The sequence below is a fragment of the Piliocolobus tephrosceles genome, chromosome 13, assembly GCF_002776525.5.
Source record: "Piliocolobus tephrosceles isolate RC106 chromosome 13, ASM277652v3, whole genome shotgun sequence".
Taxonomy (NCBI): Eukaryota; Metazoa; Chordata; class Mammalia; order Primates; family Cercopithecidae; genus Piliocolobus; species Piliocolobus tephrosceles.
Window position 1 is genome coordinate 54522206 of NC_045446.1, and position 27680 is coordinate 54549885.

General features: G+C 38.9%; 1 protein-coding gene across 2 annotated transcripts in view; it reads left to right on the plus strand.

Moving 5' to 3' along the window:
- The window catches only part of SBF2 (SET binding factor 2), a 546407-nt gene that overhangs the window by 61024 nt on the left and 457703 nt on the right, over positions 1-27680 (plus strand). Inside the window, exons 2-3 of one of the 2 annotated variants that reach the window (XM_026454017.1) lie at positions 15270-15341; positions 17234-17308. The exons of the other annotated variant lie outside the window; for it this stretch is intronic. Coding sequence (XP_026309802.1) covers positions 15270-15341; positions 17234-17308 — 147 coding nt within the window. The remainder of the gene's footprint in view (positions 1-15269; positions 15342-17233; positions 17309-27680) is intronic. 2 annotated transcript variants of the gene reach the window in all.

Sequence of the window (27680 nt, forward strand, 5' to 3'; positions counted from 1 at the left end):
AGCCCAGTAGGGAGACCAAGAGTAAAGATTGCATATTGAAGGAGTCCCATGTTAGGCAGAAGTGACCAGGGATGTCACTTTGTAAATGACTACTTTGTAAGGAAAAATTAAAGAATTCAATTTGTATATAAATATGAAACTTTCAAAGGGAAGACATGATAGAGTAAATGAAAAGATATGAAAATTAGTTCTAAAATCTAAAAATCTAAAAACAGATCTTCATATGTGGCTAATTAGCTTCTTTGGCTGAAAATATTTGCTTAAAAGGACGGTGTGGACCATTTATGTTTTCAGCGTTTTATATTATAGACTGCATTTGTGACCCCTGGCAACTGGGGTTATGCAGATGGCAAATTTGTACTGTTGGTTTTCCTGAATGAAACAGCACAAATTCATCACTCCCTATCAGAGATAACAACTTCTAATTCTAGGTACAAAGTAGATGACTTGTCTGAAGGACTCCTTGTTGTTACAGAAGTAACAGAATTTAGTTTGGGGAAGCTTAAAAATAGGCTTGATATTTAGGAAATAAACTTTTCCCAAATGAAAGCATCTTTTCCCTTGTCGTAGAAGTAGAAGATGCTCATTTTAAAAGGTCTAAACTGGTCACAATTGTGTGTACCTGTAGTCCTAGCTGCTCAGGAGGCTGAGTCAGGAGGATTGGTTGAGCCCAGGAGTTTGAGACTGCAGTGAACTATGATCTGACCAATGTACTCCAGCCTTGGTGACAGAGCAAGACCTTGTCCCTTACAAAAAAAAAAAAAAAAAAGGAAAACCCAAAAATTCAGACAAAATAAAAATATGAAAAAGAAATGCTACTATTTTCATGTAATTCTGCTAACATTTTGGTATGTGTATTTCCTGACTTCTTAAAAATACATGTGTACCCCATGCAAAAAACATGTTTTGTTTCTTAAATATTACTTCATAGTATAATGCTGTTTTGTGACCCCTTTTTTTATTTCTAGGTTTTTTGGGACTTCTTTCTATGCTAATAAATAAAGATATATGCTATTTTTAATAGCTGTACACTGTCTTTTAAAAAATGAATAACTTATTCATTTTATTGTGACTGGATTATGACCATGAATATGCCATAATTTATATAAAAAATTGCCAGTGTTAAGTATCCAAATGACATATAGGTCATTTAAATTTTTTCAGTGTTTTCAGTTTTATGGTAAACAGGCTTATATGTGTCTTCTCGCTGCTTATTTGTGTTGGATAAAATTTTGATAATGACAATCCTGGTTTAAAAGGCATGAATATTTTTTAAGACTTTAAAAACATACTACCAATTGACTCCTGTATATTTTATTTTGAACAGTGGGGTATATGAGTGCTTTTTTCTTTTTTAAAAAGATCTCATCAGCTGTGGGCATTATCAGTCAATTTAACTTTTGCCAATATTACTACAAATGGTTGAGTCTGAAATGATGAAATGTTCTTGGGAAGAAGTTGAAATAATTTCCCTTGAGATAGTTAGAAGTAAACTGAACAAAATGTTATTTTAAGAACTTTTATGACAGAATGGATGAATGCTTTTGATAGGATTAAATAAATGAAGGTTAAAAAACCCAGCACTTTTTTCTTTTTAAAAATGATGCGTCATCTAGAATTTCTGTGAAGATAATACAAGACACAAAAATAGAACACTTATTAGGAAATAAATTTCTGTTTAAAATAGCACAAATATAACCTCTATGACTAGTCTTTAGAGACAGAGAATACTCCTTGTCTAGGATTTAGATGTATACTATTTTCTTAAGAACATTCTTATACCACTTAGACAACTGTTTTTTTGTTTGTTTCTTGATAGGAAGGGTTTTCAAAATGCTGCCTCTATTAAAAAGATCTTTTTCATTTATCTGGCATAATTTCATGTTCCATTTGTGTCTTTTTTTTTTTTTTTTTTACAGAAGAAGTGTTTTTGTTTATTGAAACAGTTAAATATTAATAATATTCTCAAATTGGTATATTTTAAGATATGAGTTCATTTGAAGGATTACCAGTGATTTGTTGGGTTTTTTAATTTATATAAGTTCAGTTGTTTTTCATCCTAATTCTGAGTAACATAGATTATCAGGGACAATGAAGGGAATGTTTTTATGTTCATTTTATTTTTAATAAAAATACACCAAGAGCATTTATCAAATTAGTCTCCTCATAATCTCTATCTCCAAGATGGCAAACCTATTTAAAATGAAACACTATTTGAAATTTGTGAAAATTTGAGTTTATCTTGAGCTTTCAGTTAATAAAATTTATAAGCACCATCGCTTACTCTTATTGTATTAGCCATTGGGCATCTTGGTAAACCATGCAGGTGTGGTCCCTGTATTTGTGGAGCTGTAGGCCTGTAGGGGTCTTAGACAATAAAAGCAAAACAAAACAACAACAACGTAATTACAATTTGCAGCAAGTACTATGAAGGGAAAATATAGTGTTAAGATAATAATAGGAAAATCTATTTTCAACAGGTGGTCAGGATAGGTACTCTGAAGAGGTGACATACAAACTAACATGTGAAGGATTTGAAGGAACCAGCCATGTATGCAGAAGGGGGAGTAAACCAGTTTGAGGGGGCAGCCTGTTAAAAAAAGCTTTAGGTATGAAAGAACTTGGTATGTTCAAGGAATTGAAAGGAGGCTTCTGTGGCTGGAATATAGTGAGTGACATTGAGACTAGAATTGGATGAATGAGGTTGTGGAGGTAGGGGCCAGATCATACAGATCTTGTAAGCTTAGTAAGGAGCTTAGATTTTATTAAAAGTGCAATGGGAAGCAAATGAAGTAAAGTGACATGATCTAATTTATTTTGGCTGTTGTAACGATTATGGATGGGGAGTGGGGAGACTAATAAGAAGTGATGGTGGCTGTATCTAGTGTAAAAGCAATAGAGATTGAGGGAAATGTATGCATTCAAAATATAGTTGACCATTTAACAACATGAGCTTAGACAACATAGATCTACTTATACCTGGATTTTTTTTCAATAAATATATTGGAAAATAATTTGGTGATGTGTGACAATTTGAAAAAATTTGCAGACAAACTGCATAGCCTAGAAATATTGGAAAAATTAAGAAAAAGGTATGGCATGAATACATAAAATATAAGTAGATACTAGTCTGTCTTACCATAAAATATACACAAATCTATTATAAAAAGTTAAAATTTATGAAAACTTATGCCACAAACACTGTAGACTATACATGATACCTTTCAGTTAAGAAATGTAAACAAGCCGGGCGCGGTAGCTCAAGCCTGTAATCCCAGCACTTTGGGAGGCCGAGACGGGCTGATCACGAGGTCAGGAGATCAAGACCATCTTGGCTAACACGGTGAAACCCCATCTCTACTAAAAAATACAAAAAAACTAGCCGGGCGAGGTGGTGGGCGCCTATAGTCCCAGCTACTCGGGAGGCTGAGGCAGGAGAATGGCGTAAACCCGGGAGGCGGAGCTTGCAGTGAGCTGAGATCTGGCCACTGCACTCCAGCCTGGGCGATAGAGCTAGACTCCGGCCCCCCCCCCCGCCCAAAAAAGGAAATGTAAACAAATGTAAAGATACAGTATTAAAACTGCATGAAGTGTACTGAACTATGTACTGTAGTATTGTAATAATTTTGTAGCTGCCTCCTGTTGCTGCTGTTGTGAGCTCAAATCTTGTGAGTATCTGCTTAAAATACCATGTCATGCCAGTCATCTCCAAGTGAACAGTTTAACTCTCCAGTAAGTTGCATACGGTAGATAAAAATGATCTCTCTTGATTATTTTCCATCATGTTTAGTTGAATAACACTATGGGACTCATACACAGTGCCACTAGCGATGCTGGAAGTGTTCCTGAGAAACAGACAAAAGTCATACCATTACAAGAAAAAGTTTAGGTCCGGGCGCGGTGGCTCAAGCCTGTAATCCCAGCACTTTGGGAGGCCGAGACGGGCGGATTACGAGGTCAGGAGATTGAAACCATCCTGGCTAACCAACAGGGTGAAGCCCTGTCTCTACTGAAAAATATGAAAAACTAGCCGGGCGAGGTGGCGGGCGCCTGTAGTCCCAGCTACTCGGGAGGCTGAGGCAGGAGACTGGCCTGAACCCGGGAGGCGGAGCTTGCAGTGAGCGGAGATCGAGCCACTGCACTCCAGCCTGGGCAACAGAGCAAGAGTCTGTCTCAAAAAAAAAAAAAAAAAGAAAAAGTGTAATTGCTTGATATGTAGTGTAGATTGAGGTCTGCAGCTTTAGTTGCCCACCATTTCAGAGATTCATTTATAAACAGGTGACATAAACTTTCAGTATTGATAAATTCAGTATAATGCTATAAATGCATTTTCTCTCCCTTGTGATTTTAAAACATTTTCTTTTCTCTAGCTTACTTTAGTGTAAGAATACAGTATATATACATATAACATGCAAAATATGTGGTGTTTATCAGTAAGGCTTCTGGTCAGTAGTAGGCTATCAGTAGATAAGTTGTTGAAGAGTTAAGAGTTACGTGCAGATTTTTGACTGCTCTGGGGGTTGGGGTTCCTAACCCCCAAGTTGTTCAAGGGTCATCTGTATATTAAGAAGATAAAAATGACAGGACTCATTGAGGAATTGAATATGGGACAGTAGGGAAACATAATTGATGTTAGTACTTCTAGCTTGTTAGATTTTATATAATCAGTGACTGCATAAAAGTATTTACTTAACAAATAATTTGTTTCTACTGAGTTACTTTTTATTTGTATTCTTGGTTTTATAAAATGAATATGACTTGCAAATACAGTTAGAGAGGTAAATGGTCTAAATATAGAGATCTACCAATAAAACGTCTCTGAAGATGTAGTATAAATTAATAAAAATGATTTATGCATAAGGTTATTGAAACTGATTTATTGCCTAAAGGACATTATCTGTCCTGGGTAATTAACTCATTTATGCCTAGTGTTCCATTATTGGAATGCTAAGCTTGTGGGAGTTATTTATATCCTACTGCTCAAGGTCTTTTTTCACAAAAGAAATTTGCAACCTCCAACATAAATGGGTTAATAAATATTTGTTGAATTAATGAGTGTATTTTAAGACAGATCTGATGCTTTCTTTCCTTCTGAAGACTTGAGTTTCCATCTAGCAACCTTCAGAAATCTTTCAGCATTGTATGTGCAGACCAGTCATGAAGCTCTGTTCCTTTTCCTCCCTAATTCGCTTATTTGCAGTTCTTCAAATTCAGAATTTTATTGATCTGTTTTCAAGTGTACCTTTTTCTCTGTCATCTACATTCTGCTGTTAAGCCATCAGTGAATGTTTTTATTTTAGATATTGTATTTTTCAGATCTAGAATTTCTACTTTGTTATTTTTTAGGTTTCTATTGCTTTATTTTTTTAACTTGTTATGATTGTATTTTTCTCTGCATCATTAAGCAGAATCATAATAGTTGCTTGAAAATCTATGCTGATTCCAACATCTAGATCATCCTGGAGTTAGTTTCTATTGGTTTTCTTTTCTCTTGCAAATTGGCCACTTTTTCCTGATTTTTTTATTAGTCAAGGAATTTTAGGTTGTGTTTTGGATATTGTGAATATGAAGTTGTGGAGCCTCTGAATTCCATTATAATCCTCCAAAGAGTGTTGATGCTTTTGTTTAGCAGGCAGTTAACATGATTGGACACAAACTGCAAGCTCTGTCTCTTGAGCGGTAGTTCTTAGTTCAGTTCTTTTATCTCTACCTGGACTGCTTGCAATCCATCCTTTGCATGTTTGGTTCAGGGTCAGCCAGAAATTTGTACAGAGTTTGTACCTAGATTTTGTGTCTCTACCTTTCTGGGTCTCTTCTTTCTAGGGCGTGTTTCTCACTTTCCAGCAACTGTGGTCTTCCTGAACTCTCTCCTTTGATTCTTCGAGATAGTAAAACAGTGGGGTTTATCTTAGAGTTTTAGGCACTTGCTATGGTGCTGACTGGATCCGGTCAACTTTTGCCCTCAGGCCAAAAGTTGTAGATGGGAAATTCACCTAATACCATACTCTTCCAAGTATTGACTGCCCTCTAATATTTGCCTGCTTTTGGTCACTCTTCAGTGCCTGATTTTTATATTTTGATATATATCTATTTATATCTATTTTTATTTTATATTTCGTTCAGAATTTGTAGTTGTTACCTGTGGGAAGGTTAATCTGGTAGGTGCTTACTCAGCCATAGCATAAACAGAATTCTCTCTTGTTCCTTTTTGTGTGGGGAAATTCCCTTCATGATTGTTCCCCCTAATGTAGATACTAGCTTTGTAGCTGTATGATGCATAAATTAGTTAAGAAATTGTCATTTTGAATATCACTATTGTAAAGTGCTTGACCTGTGAGAAAAGCCACAGCTCTTAAGAAGTAACAGTCTTGGTTGGGCATAGTGGCTCATGCCTGTAATCCCAGCACTTTAGGAGGCTGAGGCAGGCAGATCACTTAAGGTCAGGAGTTTGAGACTACCCTGGCAAACATGGTGAAACATTGTAATTTTTGTAAAAATACAAAAATTAGCCGGGTATGGTGGCTCATTCTGTAATCCCAGCTACTTGGGAGGCTGAGACAGGAGAATCACTTGAACCCGGGAGGCAGAGGCTACAATGAGCTGATATTGCACCATTGTACTCCAGCCTGGGCAACAGAGTGAGTCTCTGTCTCAATTGAAAAAAAAAAAAAAAAAAAAAAAAAAAAAAGGAAGTAACAGTCTAGTAGGGAAGGCAAATAGATAAATAGAAAATAGTAATATAAGTGAAAGGAGCCATGACAAGAGGTATAAACAGGACACTATGAAGAACACAGAGGAATAGAAGCTTACCCCAATCTGACAGGAAAGAGAGGAGGTGAAAGAAGGCTTTCTAGAAGAGGTGATTCCTGTGTTTTATCTGTGAGAAATAGGATGTGCCAAGTGAGAAATTAAATAAAGGGCTTTCTAGGAAGAAGAGAGAAGAACACAAATATGTATGTAGGGGCTTAAGAATGAATGACCAGTTGGAAGGATTGCAAGTAGTTTTGATGGGGCCACAGTATAGGGTATATATGGGGAGAGGGGGGAGTGTCAAACTATGAGGCCAGAGAAGTTAAACTGGAGCCAGATGATTAAAGGCTTTGAATGTCATGTCAAGGACTTTGAATTTTAAATCATAGATAGTGGGAAGCCATTGTTGCATTTTAAAGGTGAGTATGATTTCAAATTTGCATGTTAGAATGATTATTTTGGTAGCAATGTACAGGATAAGAAACAGGAGGTAGGGATACCAAGTCAGGCAAGAAATTATGAAGGCCTAAGGGAGTGGTGGTAGAAAGAGGGATGAACTCACATGAGAATTTATCAATAGAAGCTATAGGTATATTTAACAGATTTGTTGTATGTGCTGTAAATGTTAATGAACAAGAATCTAGAATGATTGGAGGTATCATTTGACTGTGTCTCCACCTAAATCTCATCTTGAATTGTAGCTCCCATAATTCCCATGTGTCATCAGAGGGACCTGGTGGGAGGTAATTGAATCATGGGCTGGTGGGGCAGGGGTGGGTCTTTCCCATGCTGTTCTCATGGTAAGGAATAAGTCTTATGAGATCTGATGGTTTTAGAAAGGGGAGTACCCCTGCACAAGCTCTCTTGCCTGCTGCCATGTAAGATGTTCCTTTGCATCTCCTTTGTCTTCCGCCATGATTATAAGGCCTCCTGAGCCATATGGAACTGCGAGTCTGTTAAACTTCTTTCATTTGTAAATTACCCAGTTTCTGGTATGTCTTTATTAGCAGCGTCAGAACTGACTAAAACAGTAAAGTGGTACTGTGGTAGGGGGGCACTCTGTGAAGATACTTAAAAATGTGGGAGCATCTTTGGAACTGAGTAACAGGCAGAGGTTGGAACAGTTTAGAGGGCTCAGAAGAAGACAGGAAGAGGTGGGAAAATCTGGAACTTCCTAGAGACTTGTTGAATGGCTTTGACCAAAATGCTGATAGTGATATGGACAATAAAGTCCAGGCTGAGGTGGTCTCAGATGGCAATGAGGAACTTGTTGGAAACTGGAGTAAAGGTCACTCTTGCTATGCAAAGAGACTGGTGGCATTTTGCCCCTGCCCTAGAGGTCTGTGGAACTTTGAACCAGAAAGAGATGATTTAGGGTATTTGGTGGAAGACATTTCTAAGCGGCAGAGAGTTCAAGAAAAAGCAGAGCATAGAAGTTTGGAAAATTTGCAGCCTGACAATGCAATAGAAAAGAAAACCCTATTTTCTGGAGAGAAATTCAAGCTGGCTGCATAAATTTGCATGAGTAATGAGGAGCCAAATGTTAATCACCAAGACAATGGGGAAAATGTCTCCAGGGCATGTCAGAGACCTTTAAGGCAGTCCCTCCCATCACAGATCCAGAGGCCTAGGAGAAAAAAAATGGTTTCCTGGGCCAGGCCTAGGGCCCCCTTGCTGTATACAGCCTAGGGACTTAGTGTCCTGCATCCAGCCACTCCAGCCACGGCTAAAAGGGGCCAAGGTACAGCTCAGGCCATGGCTTCAGAGGGTGCAAGCCCTGAGCCTTGGCAGCTTCCACATGGTGTTGAGCCTGTGGGTGCACAGAAGTCAAGAATTGAAGTTTGTTGAACCTCTACCTAGATTTCAGAGGATGTATGGAAACTCCTGAATGTCCAGGCAGAAGTTTGCTGCAGGGGTGGAGTCCTCATGGAGAACCTCTGCTAGGGCAGTGCACCAGGGAAATGTGAAGTCAGAGCCCCCACATAGAGTCCCCACTGGGGCACTGCCTAATGGAGTTCTGAGAAGAGGGCCACCATCCTCCAGACCCCAGAATGGTAGATCCACTGACAGCTTGCAACATGCACTTGGAAAAGCCACAGACACTCAACAGCAGCCCATGAAAGGAGCCAGGAGCAGGGCTATACCCTGCAAAGCCACAGGAATGGAGCTGCCCAGGGCTGTGGGAGCCCAACTCTTGCATCAGCATGACCTGGATGTGAGACATGGAGTCAAAGTGGATCATTTTGGAACTTTAAGGTTTAATGACTGCCCTGTTGGATGTCAGACTTGCATGGGGCCTGTAACCCTTTTGTTTTGGCCAGTTTCTCACATTTAGAATGATGTGTTAACCCAATGCCTGTACCTCTGTTGTATCTAGATGAGATCGGGCACGTTCAGGGTGGTGTGGCTGTAGACTCTCCATTGTATCTAGGAAGTAACTAACTTGCTTTTGATTTCACAGGCTTATAGATGGAAGGGACTTGTCTCGGATGAGACTTCGGACTGTGGACCTTTGAGTTAATGCTGAAATGAGTTAAGACTTTGGGGGACTTTTGGGAAGGCATAATTGGTTGGGAAATGTGAGGACATGAGATTTGGGAGGGGCCGGGGTAGAAGGATTTGGCTGTGTCCCCACCCAAATCTTAGCTTGAATTTTAGCTCCCATAATTCCCATGTGTCATGGGAGGGATCTAGTGGGAGGTAATTGAATCATGGTGGGGGGGGGGGTGGGTCTTTCCCATGCTATTCTTGTGATAGTGAATAAGTCTCATGGGATCTGATGCTTTTATAAAGGGGAGTTCCCGTGCACACACTCGCTTGCCTGCTGCCATGTGAGATGTGACTGCAGCCGGGCACGGTGGCTCACGCCTGTAATCCCAGCACTTTGGGAAGCCAAGGCAGGTGGATCATATGAGGTCAGGAGTTTGAGACTAGCCTGGCCAATATGGTGAAACCCTGACTCTACTAAAAATACAAAAATTAACCGGTCATGGTGGTACATACCTGTAATCCCAGCTACTCGGGAGGCTGAGGCAGGAGAATTGCTTGAACCCAGGAGGCGGAGGTTGCAGTGAGCTGAGGTCGTGTCACTGCACTCCAGCCTGGGTGACAGAGTGAGGCTCTGTCTCAAAGGAAAAACAAAAAAAAGATGTGACTTTGCTCCTCATTTCCTTCCACCATTATTGTGAGGCCTCCCCAGCCATGTGGAACTGTTAGTCCATTAAACTTTTTTTTTTTTTTTTTAATAAATTAACCAGTCTTGGTTATGTCTTTATTAGCAGTGTGAGAACAGACTAATACAGAGGTTATCCTTCCCTTCACTGATTTTTATAAAATAGAGTAATACCTCTCCAAGGCTTAGAGTTTTTTTCTCTCATAAAAATTATCAGGAAGTAGCAGCACATTTTGGCCTCTGATAGAGGCATCTCATCATCTCTGACTTGTAGCAGTGAACATTTTGTGATTTTATAGCAATGATACTTTAGAACTAATAAATAGAAGAAACTACTTAAAGTTGTCAGGGGTTATTTGCTTTTTATTGTCTTAAGTATGTAATCACAGATTTTCTACTTATTTTCTACAATGTTATAGCATTGGTAACTATTTTATTAAGCTACTTGTATGTGTGTGTTTTGTTTTTGTTTTTTGTAAACAAAACAGTCATTAAACAGAAAAACATAAAGTAAAAAGTCTCCTTTCCAAGAAAAAAGAAATAATCTTCTTGCACACTCAGTCCTACTTCCTCAAAATAAAACTGACCTCTTTTCAGTCAGTTTTTGTTCTGTTGCTGGATGCTTTATGAGCAATGAATATATTGGACAACTTTAGACAGCATCTGTTAGTTCTCCAATATGAAGGGTGGGGAATTTTGTATTTTTAATAGTTATCTTCTCCTTCTACCTCCTGGTATCTGTTTGCTATGTTAATATTTAATGTTGTCAGTCTAGAGAATACTTTATTACATTAAACCTCTATTTCTTGAATTATCAAATGTGTACTGTCCATTGATTACCTACTATGAAAGACAAGGAAAGTGGTTTACTTTCTATTTTTAACCCCTGCATTATTTGTTATGATTTTTAAAAATATTCATTTAGGCAATTATTTATATAAGTTAAATCTTTGCATTTTCCTGAGATGAGTTCCACTTTTTATCCCTTTCTACTTTTTTTTTTTTTTTTTTTGAGACAGATTCTCCCTTTGCTGCCTAGGCTGGTGTACAGTGGTGCAATCTCAGCTCATTGCACCCTCCACCTCCGGGGGTCAAGCGATTCTCCTGCCTCAGCCTCATGAGTAGCTGGGATTACCAGAGCCTGCCACCACACCCAGCTAGTTTTTGTATTTTTAGTAGAGACAGGGTTTCATCATATTGGCCAGGCTGGTCTTGAACTCTTGACCTCAAGTGATCCACCGTCCTTGGCCTCCCAAAGTGCTGGGATTACAGGAGTGAGCCACCGCACCCAGCCCTCTTTCTACTTTTAATCCTTTTAGAAGTTCTTACTCTCAATTAATTCTTCTTCTACATTCTTTAAATTGTTTCACTTTAGTTGAACACTATTAAGGATTAGAGCAGTCTAAGATGGGAAAACTAGTTACATTAGAGAGGATTGGAGAATCATGATTATGGCCTTCAAACAGCTGAGAAGCTATCACTATCATGTTAAAGAAGGAATAGATGCATTTTTCCTTATGCCAGGTAACATCAGTTGGTGAGAGTACTTCAAGAAGATTTTGACTCAGTGTAAGGAAAAAGAAAGTTTCTAAATGATTTAGATCTTTCAACAACAGAATGAAATAATCTCTCAGCCTTCTCTTAGAATCATTTTTATTTTTTTCTTTTATGTCTTAGAGTTAAGTCCTACTGGAGAAGATTACATAACTGTTTGCATTTCCTCCCTTAAGGATTTTGAGTAAGATATTATGGAAGCATAGGGAAGGACCACTCTTAGTCTAGGGGAACAAGGTGTCAGGAAACATTCCTAAAAAGAGATGACACTTTAAAATGTGTAAATGTTAACCTGGTAATGGGAGAAACAGAGGTGAGATTAAAGAGGAGAATGTCCACAGAAGGGACAGTATACTTAAAAGCAGATAAATGAGTTTGAATGGACCTGACTTATTTGGGGAGCTGTAAACAGATTATTGAAACTAGAGCACTCTTAAGGACATAGATGAGCATTTGGTAAGTCAGATGGAAATCCAGTCATTCTGAATGTGATGAGAAGTCAGTTAAATGGAGTAACATGCTATATAAATTCTGGTACTTTTGGGAAAGAGATTTGAAGTGGACAACAAGTGAAGTCAGGGAGAGCAGTTATGAAGGTATTGCAGTAGTCTGGGCAAGAAATGATAAGGATTCATTGTAGTAAGTGTGGGAGAATGTTGCAGTTCAGAATCACAAGAGGTACATGGTTTTTTGTTTGTTTTTTTGAGTCAAGGTCTTGCTGTGTCACCCAGGCTGGAGTGCAGTGGAATGGTCATGGCTCACTGCAGCCTTGACCTCCTGGGCTCAAGTGATCCTCCCACCTTGGTTGTTGTTGATGCAGAGGATTTTCCTTTATGGAAGTCCAGATGATTACACAAAGAGGTTGCTACAAGGTGACATTAACCTTAGTTTGGAATCTATATTCCAGTAATTCAGGCTCAGGAAACCACATTATTGGTAGGTTAAAAATGCAACAGTGCAATAATTGATAGGTTACATCTCTTGAAGAATACCAATTTTTAAGGTGACAGTGAAAAACATGAGAGTGCCTAATAGTCTTCTTGGCTAGTAAATTTTTTTTTTTTTTTCCCTGTAGGCTGCTTTGTTTTCTGGACATGATTTAGGTTCCACCCTTCGGATGCACTTTGATTTGGAAGTGAACCACCTGGGGAGAGAGGCAGGCTGTGGGCTTAGATTATGAGAAAAGTAGAATGGTTCTGAGCTAGTTAGTTAGTGGGGCAGCTTTCTCATTTAGCAGTGGCTTTCTAATTCTGCAGCTTCTACAGGAGCTTGCTGGCTTGCCAGCTTCCTACAATGGTGGTACCAGCTTTTGTGATTATGGCTGAGGCAGAGTGGTTCTGTGGGCTAGGAGTTGTTTCTAGGAGGTCAGTTACTCTGAACCCTGCCTCTCTACTTTTTCCAATGATTTTGTGAGCATCTGATTCTTATCTTAAACCTCCTTTTTGCTTAAACTACGTGGAGTGGATTCTGATCCTGGACCATTAAATTGGTGTAAAACTGTTTTGGGCAACAAATCCTCAAGGAATCTAGAAGGGTCGCTGGTAACCAGTTCATGGCACCTACTGTTTTTGATCTGTGGTTACCTGGGATGAAGTACCTATTGAAGGCAAAGCTTTGCTGAACTGATGGATGATCCATTTAGGAAAGTAAAGATATGAGAGGACTGGCTGTTTTTGTTTGTTTGTTTGTTTGTTTGTTTTTTGTTTTAGACGGAGTCTTGCTCTGTCGCCCAGGCTGGAGTGCAGTGGTGCTATCTCGGCTCACTGCAACCTCCACCTCCCAGGTTAAAGCGATTATCTTGCCTTAGCCTCCTGAGTAGCTGGGACTACAGGTGTGAGCCACCACGCTCGACTAATTTTTTGTATTTTTAGTAGAGACGGGGTTTCACCGTGTTAGCCAGGATGGTCTGGATCTCCTGACCTCGTGATCTGCCTGCCTCAGACTCCCAAAGTGTTGGGATTACAGGTGTGAGCCACCGTGCCTGGCCAGTTGGCTGTTTTTAACTCCACTGTAGAGTTTAAAGCAGTGGTTCTCAACCTGGGGTGATTTTGCTCTCCAAGGCATATTTGGAAATGTCTGGTGGCATTTTTAGTTATCAAAACTAGGGGAGCAGGGTGCTACTGGTATCTAGTGAGTAGAGACCAAGAATGCTGATGCACAGGATTGTCCCCTCCACCACGACAACAAAGAGTTACCTGGCCCAAAATGTCAATAGTATTTAGTTTGAGAAATTCTGGTTTAAAGTAAATTTAAATCACAGGGCTAAATTTTTAAATCTTGGCTGAAGTTATGGTTAGAGTGCTAAGGAATTTGGTGATTGTCTTAAAAGAGTCTTTTATGTCTTATGACTCCAGGACTGTTATAGTCTAAGGTACGGAGTCTGATCCAACAAGTTATTAAACTGTGTTCAGTGCAGAGTGAACTCAGCTTCATCAGATTTCATAGGTGTAAGTTGGGTTATTGATTGGGAAAGACTAAGATTCCAGGAATTGGAATCATGACATGGAACCATTTGAATGACTCCAGGTATTCTTAACCTGTGGTTTGTACTGAGCCTCCTTTGCCAGCAGAAGTAACCCCTCTTCCTTTGAGTGATCCTTAAAGATGCTGTAATGACTTCAGCTTGTTGAGTGATAGCTGTTGAGTGATAGCTCATTCCCACCACCTTCTGGCCTGTAGACCAATAGCTAGAGTCAGATCCCAGGAGGTTCAAGGGGCCAACTTTATGATGAAAGACAAGTTTTATGCATCAAAAGAATTGCAAGAGTTTTACTAGTTTATGTTAGCAAAAACCTATGCAATTGATATGAAATCAAATTCAAAGAGATGCTGGACTAGGAAAGGAGGAATCTAATTTTAGTTTGGGCTGAATCTATTAATGTAGATTCATCTGTGACAGATTTTAGATTTGGTTCTTGCTCAAGCAGCTAGGACTGGTTCTAATTGTCTGCTTGTTTGTTTGACTGAAATGTGGATTCGGTAGTGACCTCCACTGAGTAAAGTTGAGATGGCAAACTTTGGGAGTTAGGAATGTTGAGGTGGATTTATTTTGTGCAGCTGGCTTCCTTACTCTGTAAGTACATCCCCCAAGATAGGTGTTCTTTACTACCTTTAAGAAAATACAACAGTGAGAGAAATGCTGGCATCCTTAAAAAGTACTCTAGTGTCTGTCTTCTCTGGCCTTGGCATGAATGTAAGAGATACTGCTACAAAATGAGCTTTCTGAATATAGTGGAATCCTGGAATGGCAGAGGCAAGTAACAGAACTTTTTTTTTTTTTTTTTTTTTTTGAGACAAACTCTCGCTCTGTTGCCAAGCTGAAGTGCAGTGATGGGATCTCAGCTCACTGCAACCTCCGCCTCCCAGGTTCAAGCGATTCTCCTGCTTCAGCATCCCGAATAGCTGAGACTACAGGCACATGCCACCACGGCCAGCTAATTTTTGTATTTTTAGTAGAGATGGGGTTTCACCATGTTGGCCAGGGTGATCTTGATCTGTTGACCTTGTGATCTGCCTGCCTTGGCATCCCAAAGTGCTGGGATTACAGGCGTGAGCCAGCGTGCCCGACCGCAAGTAACAGAACGTAACCATCAGACACAAGATAGGCTTGCTTAATATAGTATGCAAATTGATTAAGGGGTTCCTAGGACTGATGTGGAAGGGTAGCTCACTAAGGTCTTGATCTAGATACTGGAACTAAACAAATGAAAACAGAACACTTTAGGTCTAATGAATGTAGGATTGATTTTAGGTCTCCATAATGTCTAATATCTATAGCTTTATTACTTTACAGATCTAGAACTCCTTGAAGAAAAAAGAGGCAGCATACCTTCCTTTATGGAAGGATCTTGTGATAATATCATGGGTAAGCACAATTAATTTTCTTCATAGCCTTCCCTAAAGAAAGGGATCTTTTGTTATTTACAAGCATAACTGTTCATCAGAAGGCAAATACTCAAACCTTTCAGGAGTTATTGGAACCTGAGCTAATGATAATTCCCAGTGACTGAGGATACCATTGTGCTCCGTGAGGCAGATGGGAGCTTATGGAAATCAGGCATGGAATGGAGCTTTGACCTGAAATTATTTCACAATCCATGAATTTGTATATATCTTGTTTCTTACTGCGTGTTTGGAATAAATATGCTCAACAAATGGAAGAATCCCCAAATTAGTTCCCATATCCATGAGTTAATGGACTTTACGGTAGGAAGAGCCAAGTGTAACCCCCCGAAGTTCTTTTTACCAAAGCAGTCTTACATCCTGAATCTCAGAGATTAGTGCCATATTAAAGCCTTGAAAGGTTCAGCCTGCTGACTTGTGTTTTACCTATGCAGAAGATAGATACCTTTTGGAGAATGATGATGTATTATCATAAGCTTCTTCTACCCCTCTAGTTGTATCTTTTGTTCCACATGTGGTCTCTTCTAGAAACAGAACCTGGCACTTGGTAGTTAACTATTGATCTATCAACTGCCTTACTGAATCTAATTAACAGAGAACATCAGAAATACCCAGCAGTGCAGTACACTATCATCATATTGCCTCCATGGTTAGGTCAGCATTTTGGCTCTGTAGGGATTTTGTTCATCTCACTATCCCACAGTACATCATCCTGGTCCCTTATAGTGATGACATCATGCTGATTGATAGGACATTATGATAGTGAACTAGTAGGTGGCTTAGATCCTTTGTAAAGATGCTAAAGACACAGCTGATGATGGGACATGAAGTCCATAAAAAATTGGAGGACTTGACACCTTAGTGAAGTTTCTGAGGTAACAGTATTTTGGGATATATTGGGATGTCCTTTCTGAAGTGGAAGATAAACTACTGCATCTTATATTCATTGCTACCAAAAAGAAGTACAGTAACTGGTGGGTCTCTCTGGGTTTGAAGTCAGGATATACTAAATTTTAAGTGTACTGCTCCAGCCTCCTGACTCAACAATCCATAAAGACTGCCATCTGGTTGCTATGTGGAATTTGTGGCAGGCTCTGACAGGAGGAGAATCACAGTGAAGGCTCCTTCATTTTAGAGCTAACTGTATCTTCTCTGAAAAAGCTACTGGCTTTGTTGTTATATGTGATAGAGAACAAATTTCTAAATACTGGATACCAGTGACATGAGCATGCATAGCAGTATTACATCATCAAATAGAAGCCATATACCTGGGATTGGGCAAAATGGAAGTACTGAAAACACATGTACATTGAGCAAGCAAGAGGCTCTTTTTTTAAAATTTATTTTTTTTTTATTTTTTAGAGTCAGAGTCTTGCTCTTGTCACCCAGGCTGGAGGGCAGTAGTGCAATCTCAGCTCACTGCAACCTCCGCCTGCCAGGTTCAAACGATTCTCCTGCCTTAGCCTCCCAAGTAGCTGGGATTACAGGCACATGCCACCACATCCGGTTAAGTTTTGTACTTTTAGCAGAGACGGGGTTTCACCGTGTTGGCCAGGCTGGTCTCGAACTCCTGATCTCAGGTGATCCACCTCCCTTGGCCTCCCAAAGTGCTGAGATTACAGGTGTGAGCTACCGCGCCTGGCCACAAGAGGCTCTTTCTATACTGTGGTTCCTTTCACAACCCCACACCCATGGTTTTATTCCTGGGCAGTCTGCTGTGTTCTTGGTTAACAGATGATTCTACATGATGTGTTGGCACCTATCAGACTAAGAGCAGACTCCAGTAGAAATGGCCAGTTGCCTCCTAATACTGTTTTTTCTCCTTTAGAAATAAAACTCTTTTTTTTTTAGCAGGACAGTTGTCTAAGAGACTAAGAGACTCCCTTGCTGTTGGGTGTAGTCATGTGACAAGGCTTTGGCAAGTGATATGTAAGTGAAATTGTTCTTCCAGAAATTCTCCTTAAAATATTCTATACCTTCCTCCTTTTTCTCTTCCTTCTCCTTCTTCTCTCCCTCCTCCTTTCTTCTTCTTCTCCTCCTCCTCTTCTTTCTTTTCTTCTTTTTTTCTTTGTGCAGGGGAGCATAGGGTCTTGCTCTGTTGCCTAGGCTGGAGTGCAGTGGAACAATCTTGGCTCATTACAGCCTTGACCTTGTAGGCTCAAGCAATTCTGCCACTTCAGCCTCCTGAGTAGCTGGGACCACAGGTGTGTGCCACCACACCCAGCTAATTTTTGTAGAGATGGGGTTTTGCCATGTTGCCCAGGCTGGACTGGAACTCCTGGGCTCAAGTGATCCTCCTGCCTCAGCCTCCCAAAGTGCTTGGGATTACAGGCATGAGCCACTGTGCCCAGCTTCCTTCCTTCCTTCCTTCTTGATTTCTACTTGAAACATGGATGTGATGTTTGGAGCTCCAGCAGACATATTAAACCATGAGAACAAGGGTCTAAACCTGTAGATGGTGGAGTGATGAACCTGAAGAAGCTGGATCTTTGAGACCATAGATCTGACATTAATCCTGAATGTTGTCTTTGAGACATCTTTCATATGAAAGGAAATAAACTTTTATCTTGTTTAAACTATTAATGTTTTAGGTTTTCTGTCATATACAGAGGAACATAATCCTAATGGAGACACGGAATGCTTAGATGGATAACGTGCCATTCTCTGAGATACAGAATGGAGGGAGAGAAGATACAGATTTTGTAGAAATAATAGAAAAATCCCAATTTGGTCATGATTCATTTGCTGTGTTTATAGAAATGCTTAATAGGGGGTACAAACAGCATTGGGAGCTTGAGAAATACTCTGTTTTATGTGTTAGGAGAAGGAAATGATTGTCTTCAGGAGATTGAAATGTTAAGGAAAACAGCTGGTAGTAAAGTATGTTATAACCAGCCTCATAACTTGTTTGGACAGATAAACTGTAATTCTTTTTGCAGGATAGGAAGTTTGCATTTGAGAAGAGTTGAGCAGAAAACACACAACTTTGATTGTCTGTGCTGTAGATGCTCTAAGGTGAACTTTGAGTTGCAGATAGGAAGTTAGAGATGGGAAAAAAACAGAAATTTGTGGAGAGGAGAGCATTGTACGCAGGGACATGTTTAAACTGTATTTGGGAAGAAGAAATTTGTCACCTGTATTTCTGTAACGAGAAAGGCCTAATTGATTTTGAAGGCACAGGTTGCTGGAGAACTAAGGATTTTTGTATCTTCTCCTTTATTGACTTAGGCTTAGGGAATACGTTGATAGGGACACATTGAATGAGTTTTAATGAGAAATTTATGTGTATCATGTCCAGTTGCATTATGCAACAGATACGAATTTCTCGTTTAAGGAAGATTAACGATTGCTGTTTTTCAATCGATAACTTTCCTCCCTAGTTTAAAAAGGTATTTAAAAAATCTATGCTAAAACTAAGCACTTGCTATGTACCAGTCTTATCTTCAATTGGAGGAAAATGTAAATATAACTTAAACATAGTGAAAGTGATAGTTAAGTCATAGTAGAGAATTGTGTTTTAGATTTTCAGTTGTCTTTTTATTCTGAAAGGATCAATGTTTTATAGATACTACCAATATATTAATGTTTTTAAAGCTGGTTCCAAGAAATTTGTCTGAAATTTTAATGTGGCAGTGTTTTCTCTGCTGAATTGTCAAGGGAGGCTGAATATTCTGTGGTACAATGGTAATACATTTTTATAATACATTGATAGGCATAGATAATACTGCAGAAATTGCCAAAAAACAGCTTCTTTTTTTTTTTTCTCCCTTCTGTCCCTCCACCTGTTCTTTCCTGCCCCATGTCTTTGCGACCTCCTTCACCCCCTCCTTTGTTGTAAACTTATTTTCTCAGAATTATATAATAAGCATGTCTTCGTAAATTTTTAGTTTGGTTCATGATAACTGTAACTAGTTCAGAAAGAGGTTTCTCATTCTACATCATACAAAATAAAAATGTTTATGAAGTAGCCGGGAGTTCTTTGCCAGCAGATGAGTTTTTGAGGCTTAGTTTAAATTGGCATAATTTAAACTGGTGTAGTTTTCTTAAGGTAATCTATCTTGGAGGAGATTTTGGTCTGCTTTTCAGATCAGCAATATTAGTGTTGTGCCATCTAGTGGCAGATGTATGTATTTCACATTTTTTGTTGGTTTACCATGCCTAGAAGTTTGGAGCCAGGAGGGACCTAAGATCACTTTACAGGTGGGAGAGACCAAGGCTCAGAGAAGTTAGAGGATTTGCTTAAGGTCACCACTTAGTGACAGAGCTAAGATAAGCCTCAGGTCTCCTGATTACCAATGTAGTATTTTTTTAGAAACATGGCAGTGTTTTTCTTGAGGACTTTCTTAGATTAGTTTGAGGATATCAACCATGGGAAGGTATTTATATTTTAGGTTATTTTTGTTTATTCATAATTACTGTTGATAGCTTTAATGTAGTGGTGTTTTGATAGGCCCTTGTACTCAGAAGATAAGGGAAATGGACATCATATTTACCTTTGATAAGACACAGTAGTTTTCTTTAAGTGGTAAAATAACTGCTTGTGAGAGAGGGTTGAGCTTGTTTTCCATTTGTTACAGTGAGAACAAATATTAATTATTGTGCCTTTGGGCTTGCCCTTGTATGATGTATTTTTTTCTCATAGAAAAGGAAGTACTAGGAGAGAGGGCCCTAGGACTCAACTTCTCTGTTAGGGTCATACTCAGATTAAGTTTTGTGTTGAAAAAAGAGTCAATTCTGACAGTGCCTTCTGGTCCCTCCTCACCCTATCCTGGCAACTAAAGGTTGCAGATCAGGCAAGCAGTAAGCTTCAAGGACAGAGAAGTTTTAAGCAATCTTAAAGACTGTTGGAATAAGGGTGAAGAATATTGCCCTGGGAAGAGGTTTAGAGCCCATTGACATCAGGACACCAGCTATTGGACTGGAGAAGTGTTTGAGTAGTAGACTGAGGATGACTTGGATTTGCATTTTTGTTTTGCCTCTGATGCTCCAGTGTTGCTTCTTTTATAATTTCTTTTCTGTTTAAACAGCTTCCTTCAGCCAGTCTTCATTTGAATTGGTGTTTTCCTGTAGGTAAAATGTTTCTCTCTGGCTTCTTTCAAGACTTCTTTGTTTTTAATTTTCAGATGTTTAATTATAATGTATCTTAATGTAGATTTCTTTGAGTTTAGCCAGTATGAGATTCACTCAACTTTTTGAATATGCTTGGTGCTTCACCAAATTTGGGAGTGTTTTAGCCATTATTTCTTTGAATATTCTTTTAGTTTCCCTCTTCCTCTTCTCTTTTCTGGGACTCCAGTGATATGAATAGTGGATCTTTTGTTATGGTCTATGGATCTCCCATGGGTCCTCAATGTTCTTTTCTTTATATTTTAATTTATTTTCTCTCTGTTGTTCAGATTGGGTAAATTCTACTAATTTCACCTTATATGCCATTTTCACTCTACTATTGAAACCATCCTGTGAGATTTTAATTTTGGATATTTTATTTTTTAGTTTTATAATTTCTGTTTGATTTATAACATATTTCTGTGCTGATATTTCTATTTTTCATTTGTTTCAAGATAATTTATGATTTGATGTATTTTTAAGGTAGCTGCTTTAAAATCTTTACAGATAATTCTGACATCTGATGCATGTCTGTGTTGGCATCAGTTACTTGTCTTTTTGTCATTCAAGTTGTGATCTTTTCTGGTTCTTGGTGTGATGGTTGCTTTTTTACTATATCCTGGACATTTTGGCTGTTATGTTAGTTTTTGTGTTTAGAGTTAGTGTGTAGACCATAGTCTAATTTTGTAGGCTGTTGTTCCAGTGGCAGTTTAATTTTCAGAGCCTTTCTAGTGTTATTTTGATTTTCTTGGTTATTTGGTTTTGTTTGTTTATTTAATGCTGGGGCCATTAAATAAAGCCCTTTCTGTCACCTCAGGCAGCACTAGAGCTCCCACTGGTGCTGCCTGAGCTGGCCGAAAGCATTCCACAGGCTGAGCTGTGTGATGTCTCTTGGTGGGGGAGGGTACTCTCAGGCTACAGGGACAAAGAGGTTTTGCTGGACCAGGCTACTTTTTGTGGCACGATGTTCGCTATTGGTGCCATTTCACTGCCCTCATGTCACTGGGGAGTACATGAGAGATTCTGACTCATGAGGACAAAGAGGCTCCCTGGGCCAGACTGCTTGTCATGGTCGAGTCCCTCTTACTGGTGTCCTCTGACTACCCCAGTGTTTCTGGATTGGGGAGGGAATTCTTAACCCCATAGAAACAAAATGTCTGCTGAGGTCACTTGATACAGCGAGATACCTCTTGCTGGTGCTGGCTGGACACCTCAATATCTCTTGGTTGTGTAGGAGAGCCTCAGGCCTGTGGGGACAAAGGCTTCCCAGGCCAGCCTGCTTATTGCGATGGGGTCTCTCTTGCTGGTGATGCCTACTCAACAGTATCTCTCTTTGGGGGAAGGGAGTCAGGACCAGGAGTGAAGGAAAGTGCTTTCCCTGACTGCTTATTATCATTGTGACTGTCTGGCCCCTGCTCATGGTTCTGGGCTTTCCCTGTGTGGTTAGTGGAACTTCTATTTGATCTGGGAGATGAGAGAACCTACCTTGGCTGCCTTCTGTTGTTAGCTTGGGGACTGGGACATGCTAGGCCTGGGTTGGCTTCTTCTGTTTGGTAGAGATATGTAAGATGTCCTGCCATTGTGTTGTTCCTCCAATCCTAGGGTTACAAAACAGTTTACTTTCCTCTTACCACCTTTCAGAGTTCTCCTTTGGTTGCCTCATGTGTTATTTATAGGCTTACACTTAGTGGGGAAGAGCAAGAAGAAAGGAGTCTATACCATTGTGTCTGATCAGAGATTCATTAAAGAAAATCCTTTATTGAGATATAATTTACATACCATAAAATTCATCCTTTTAAAATGTAAAATGCAGTGGTTTTAGTATATTCAAAGAGTTGTGCGGCCATTACCACTATTTATTTATTTGTTTATTTATTTTAAACTTTATTTTAAGTTCTGGGATACATGTGCAGGATGCGCAGGTTTGTTACATAGGTAAACATGTGCCATGGTGATTTGCTGCACCTGTCATCCTGTCACCTACATATTAAACCCCACATGCATTAGCTATTTATCCTAATACTCTCCCTCCCCGCTCCCACCTCCCTGCAACAGGCCCCAGTGTGTGTTGTTCCCCTCCCTATGTCCATGTGTTCTCATTGTTCAGCTTCCACATGCAAGTGGGAACATGCGACATCATCACTATTTACTTAAAATATTTCATCACCCCAAAGAAACCCTATATTCATTAGCAGTCACTCCCTTTACCCCCTTAAGCCCTTGTTAGCCATGAATTTACTTTCTGTCTCTTTGAATTTGACTTTTCTGGACATTTCCTATAAATGGACTCATACAATATGTAGCCTTTTGTGTTTGGTTTCTTTCAATTAGCATATGGTTTTCAAGGATTATCCATGATATGTAGCATGTATCAGTACTTCATTCCTTTTTTTTCTTTTCTTTTTTTTTGAGATGGAGTCTTGCTCTGTCGCCCACACTGGAGTGTAGTAGTGTGATCGTGGCTCACTGCAACCTATGCCTCCTGGGTTCATGCGATTCTCCTGCCTCAGCCTCCTGAGTAGCTGGGACTACAGGCACATGCCACCACACCCAGCTACTTTTTGTGTTTTTAGTGGAGACAGGGTTTTAACATGTTGGCCATGATGGTCTCAATCTCTTGACCTCGTGATCCACCTGCCTCGGCCTCCCGAAGTGTTGGGATTACAGGCGTGAGCCACTGCAGCCAACTTTCATTCCTTTTTATGTTCGAACAATATTCGATTATATAGCTATACTCAACTTTTTTTTTGAAGGATATTTTCTCTGGGTGTAAAATGTTGGGTCGATTTTTTTTTTCCTTTCAGTATTTTAAAGATGTGGCTCCACTGTATTCTGGCTTGTACTGTTTATAATGAGAAGTCTGCTCTCCTTCTTATATTTGTTACTCTGCACAATGTATTGTTGTTCTCCAACTGTTCTTAGATATTTATCTGCATATCTAAGTAATTTATTTTGATATGCCTTTGTGAGTTCTGTGTGTTCTTCATGTTTGGGATTTGATGAGCTTCTATGATCAGTGTGTTTATAGTTTTCATCAAATTTGGAAAAGTCAAATTTCATTAAATTTGGCCATTATTACTTCAGATATATCTCCATCCCCTCCATTCCATTCTGGGACTCCTGACTCGTGTTACATGCATATTAGGCCACTAGAAATTGTTCCACAGCTCTGTTTTTTTTTTTTTTGTCTTTTTCCCAGTCTGTTTCTCTGTTTCATTTTGGAAGTTTCTATCACTATAACTTCATTAACCCTTTTTTCCTTGTAGTGTCTAATTCATTAGCTATATCCAATATATTTTTTACATTTATATTCCTGAAAATACGCAACATAATGGTAATTTAGAATATCTTTATCTACTAATTAATACCTGCATCATTTTGGAGTCTATTTCAGTTGATTGATTTTTTTCCCTCTTTGTGGCCCATACTTTTCTGCTTCTTTTCATGTCTAGTGATTTTTGTTTGCATGTTAGAGTTGTGAATTTTACTTTCTTGATTGCTGGCTATTTCTGTGTTCCTGTAAATATTCTTGAACTTCATTCTGAGATGTAATTAAGTCACCTGGAAATAGTTTGATTTTTTTGAGGCTCGTTTTCCAGCTTTGTTAGGTAGGTAGGTCTACAGCAGCATTTTATCTAGGGTTAATTTTTCACACTGAGGCAATACCCTCTGGGTTCTCTGCCTGATGCCTGGTGAATTATGCAAGTTTTTTTCCTTTTGGCTGTTGGGAACAAAAACAGTCCCTGGCCTTGTGTAATTTCTAGGGATTGTCCTTTCTGTTCCTTTCATGTGCTTCATTCAGCCTTCTGCAGGTCTCTGAACTTCTTTCTCCCTGTTAATCTCTCTTCTCTTTGATACTCTGTGAACTCTAACTTCTTTGAGTTCCCTGGATTCCCAACTCAATTGCTTCAGTTTCACCAGGACTTCTCCTGGATTTTCCTTGATTGGACTGCAGTCTAGAAACTGCACCCCTTTCCCACCCCCCACCCCAGCTAAGCATCTAGATCCTGCATGGAAGCTCTTACCAAGAAGTAAGCTGGGTCCTTTATAGGGCTCATATAATTTGTTTTCTTTCCCTCTGGGTTCATTGTCCTCTATTGCCTGATGCCAGCTGTCTGAAAACCATTGTTTTGTAGATTTTGGTTTTTTAGTTGTTGTAGGTTGGAGGGTAAATTCAGACCTTGTTACTTTACCTTGGATGAAGTAGAAGTCCCTAAGGTAATGATTTTGGACAATTTTTTTTTTTTTTTTTGAGACGGAGTCTCACTCTGTTGCCCAGGCTGGAGTGCAGTGGCATGATTGCGGCTCACTGCAAGCTCCACCTCCTGGGTTCACGCCATTCTCCTGCCTCAGCCTCCAGAGTAGCTGGGACTACAGGCACCCGCCACCACACCCAGCTAATTCTTTTTTTATTTTTTGTATTTTTAGTAGAGACTGGATTTCACTGTGTTAGCCAGGATGGTCTCAATCTCCTGACCTCGTGATCTGCTCTCCTCGGCCTCCCAAAGTGCTGGGATTACAGGCATGAGCCCCTGTGTCCGGCCCATTTTGGACTATTTTATTATGTAGCTAGTGGAAGAATTACTGAATTATTTTGATCAGAGAAGTTAGTGTGAAGAAATTCGGTTTTGCAGAGCTTATTTCTAGACTGCCAGAAACTTGAGCATGACTATGAGTGAAGTGAAATAGGAAGCAGGGAGATGATGCTGCTGCTGTTATCCAGGTGAAGATAATGAGAGTTTGAACTACTAGAATGACTGTGAATGATGCTGGGGGTGGGAACACATTCCATGCATATTTGGAGAAGGGACTTGATAAGACTTTCTTTTCTTAAATGTTGATGTACAACCATATAGTTTTCTCAGCATTCCAGACTGCGAACCATTCTTTCTTCATTGCTGTTAAAGAAGACATTTTATTTAATTCAGTAAAATGACACAGTCTGAAGAATTGCATCACAATACTAGATCATATGTTTAGTTTTAATTTCAGTTTGTATTCATTTCTCAGTTTTTCTTAATCTTGACATTCTCTAAATTGCTAGATTTATACATTCTCAATGAACTGTGAATTTATAAGGATTAAAACTGTAGTGGCTATTTATTATTTTTAGTGACATACCTTGTTCATTATGTATTCTCGTCAACTTAAAAATGCATTTTTTTTTTTTTGAGACAAAGTCTCGTTCTGTCACCCAGTGCTTGTATTTTTAGTAGAGACGGGGTTTCACTTTGTTGGCCAGGCTGGTCTCGAACTCCTGACCTCAAGTGATCCGCCTGCCTTGACGTCCCAAAGTGTTGGGATTACAGGTGTGAGTCAGTAAAAATGCATTCTTTTTCACTTCTGTAAAAGCCTGTGAGCTCTTTGCTAAGTTTAAGTCTGGGAAAAATAGCTTGTGTGTTCCAAATAAACCTTTTGAATAATAGGAGATTGTACTGGACAATCAGAAACTCACATTACATTCTTACCTAAATTTTTAAATAACTACAAAAAAGGCTTATGTCAGTTGAAATAAACAGACTTCTCTCATTCAATGCTAAATGGATCAAATATGAAAGCCTTTTGTAGAATGATTTCCTGCATGCTTTCTTTTCAGTGAATGAACAGCTTTTATTTTCCTTATCTTTTGAAAGTTGGTCTATACTGGCACAATTAGATCTATTTATTTTGGTGAACTTTGATTTTCTGGCTGTCTTGGCATTATAACACAGGTCTTCTAGAGAACATGAAAATAATATTTTTAAAAAATACCATTTGCTCAAAAGCAGATTTTCCAAATCACAAATGGGAAACTTGGGACTTGCAAGGTGAATATGGCTTTCATCTTAGTTCTATCTTTGAACAAATTTCTTTAGATCAGCTTTTATTGTATTAAAATGAGTAAATCAGTACATATACCCAAAAGTCTGATTTTCTGGTGTTGTGCTTTTGCTTTTGCTTTATCCATTTCTTCTGAGATGATATTCTTAATGAAGGAGAGGGAAGAACAGGTGCCAGGTTACAATACTGAAGTTCCAAGCAGATTGTTCTAGGATAGAATGGAATAGAAGCACTGGTGCCAATGTCAGTAATGTGTGTATATAGCATGTTTTGACTAAGACTTTTATCCTGAGGAAATTTTGATTATTATTGGGAAATTATAATTAGACTTAGGCCAATATTGATGAATTCTTTGGGGAAATATTTTCTGGAGGAACTCCTTAAGCAATATTTTAATATAGCTTAATTAATTTCCATTTTCTCCATTTTTGTTTTTATTCTACTGCAATTGTTTTTATTGAGAGTTTGTCAATATATATCAGACTGTTAATTTAAAATGGTTGCATTTTGTAGTATGTATCTGTAACTAAAAAAGAGTAAGTTAATTAAATAAAAAATGGATATAAATACACTGGGTAACGGTCATAGGATCCAAAAAATGCATGTATTGAGCTGACTAAAGAAATTTAACAGGGATAAAACTTGAGTCTGAAAAATCTTTTGTACAGGTACACAACAGCATTAAATATGTTTTAAAAAGGGATTTACATGTTTCATTCAAAAATAACTCCAGTAAATCAAGAGTCCTGTGGCCACCAGGAGACCTTATGTAACACCATTCTTCATTGTTAATAACATAGTTGTCTAGAACAGTAATAGTTTTCTTCTCTACAGTGTATTATTCAGACCAGCTCAGTAATCTCAACTATTATGTTCAGGTTGGAGTGCTATTCTGAGAAGCATGCACGTGCTCATACTGATATATATTTTACATGCACATTAACTTAAATTCTTCCCCACAAGAGCTCTAAGAGTTAGGTAATAGTATCTTCATTTTGTATGGGGAAAAATGAAGCACAGAGAAGTAATGTAATTTTCCCAGGGTAAAGAAAAGGTGAAACTGGACTAGAGTATAGGTAATGTGGATCCTGAGTCCATGTCCTTAACCCTGTTTCATATGTATATAAAACCTCACATGATAGGTCACAATCAAAACGCAGATAAATGTTAATTTCTCAGTTTTGACAACTCCTGGGCTCAAGCAGTCTTCCTGCCTCAGACTCCCAAATTGCTGGGATTACAATAGCATGCCCCTGTGCCTGACTAACATCCTGCTTTTACTTCCCTTGGAAATATACCCAGAAGTGGGATTGTCGGAATATATGATAGTTCTATTTTTAATTTTTTGAGAAGCCTTCATACTCCATACCTCCAT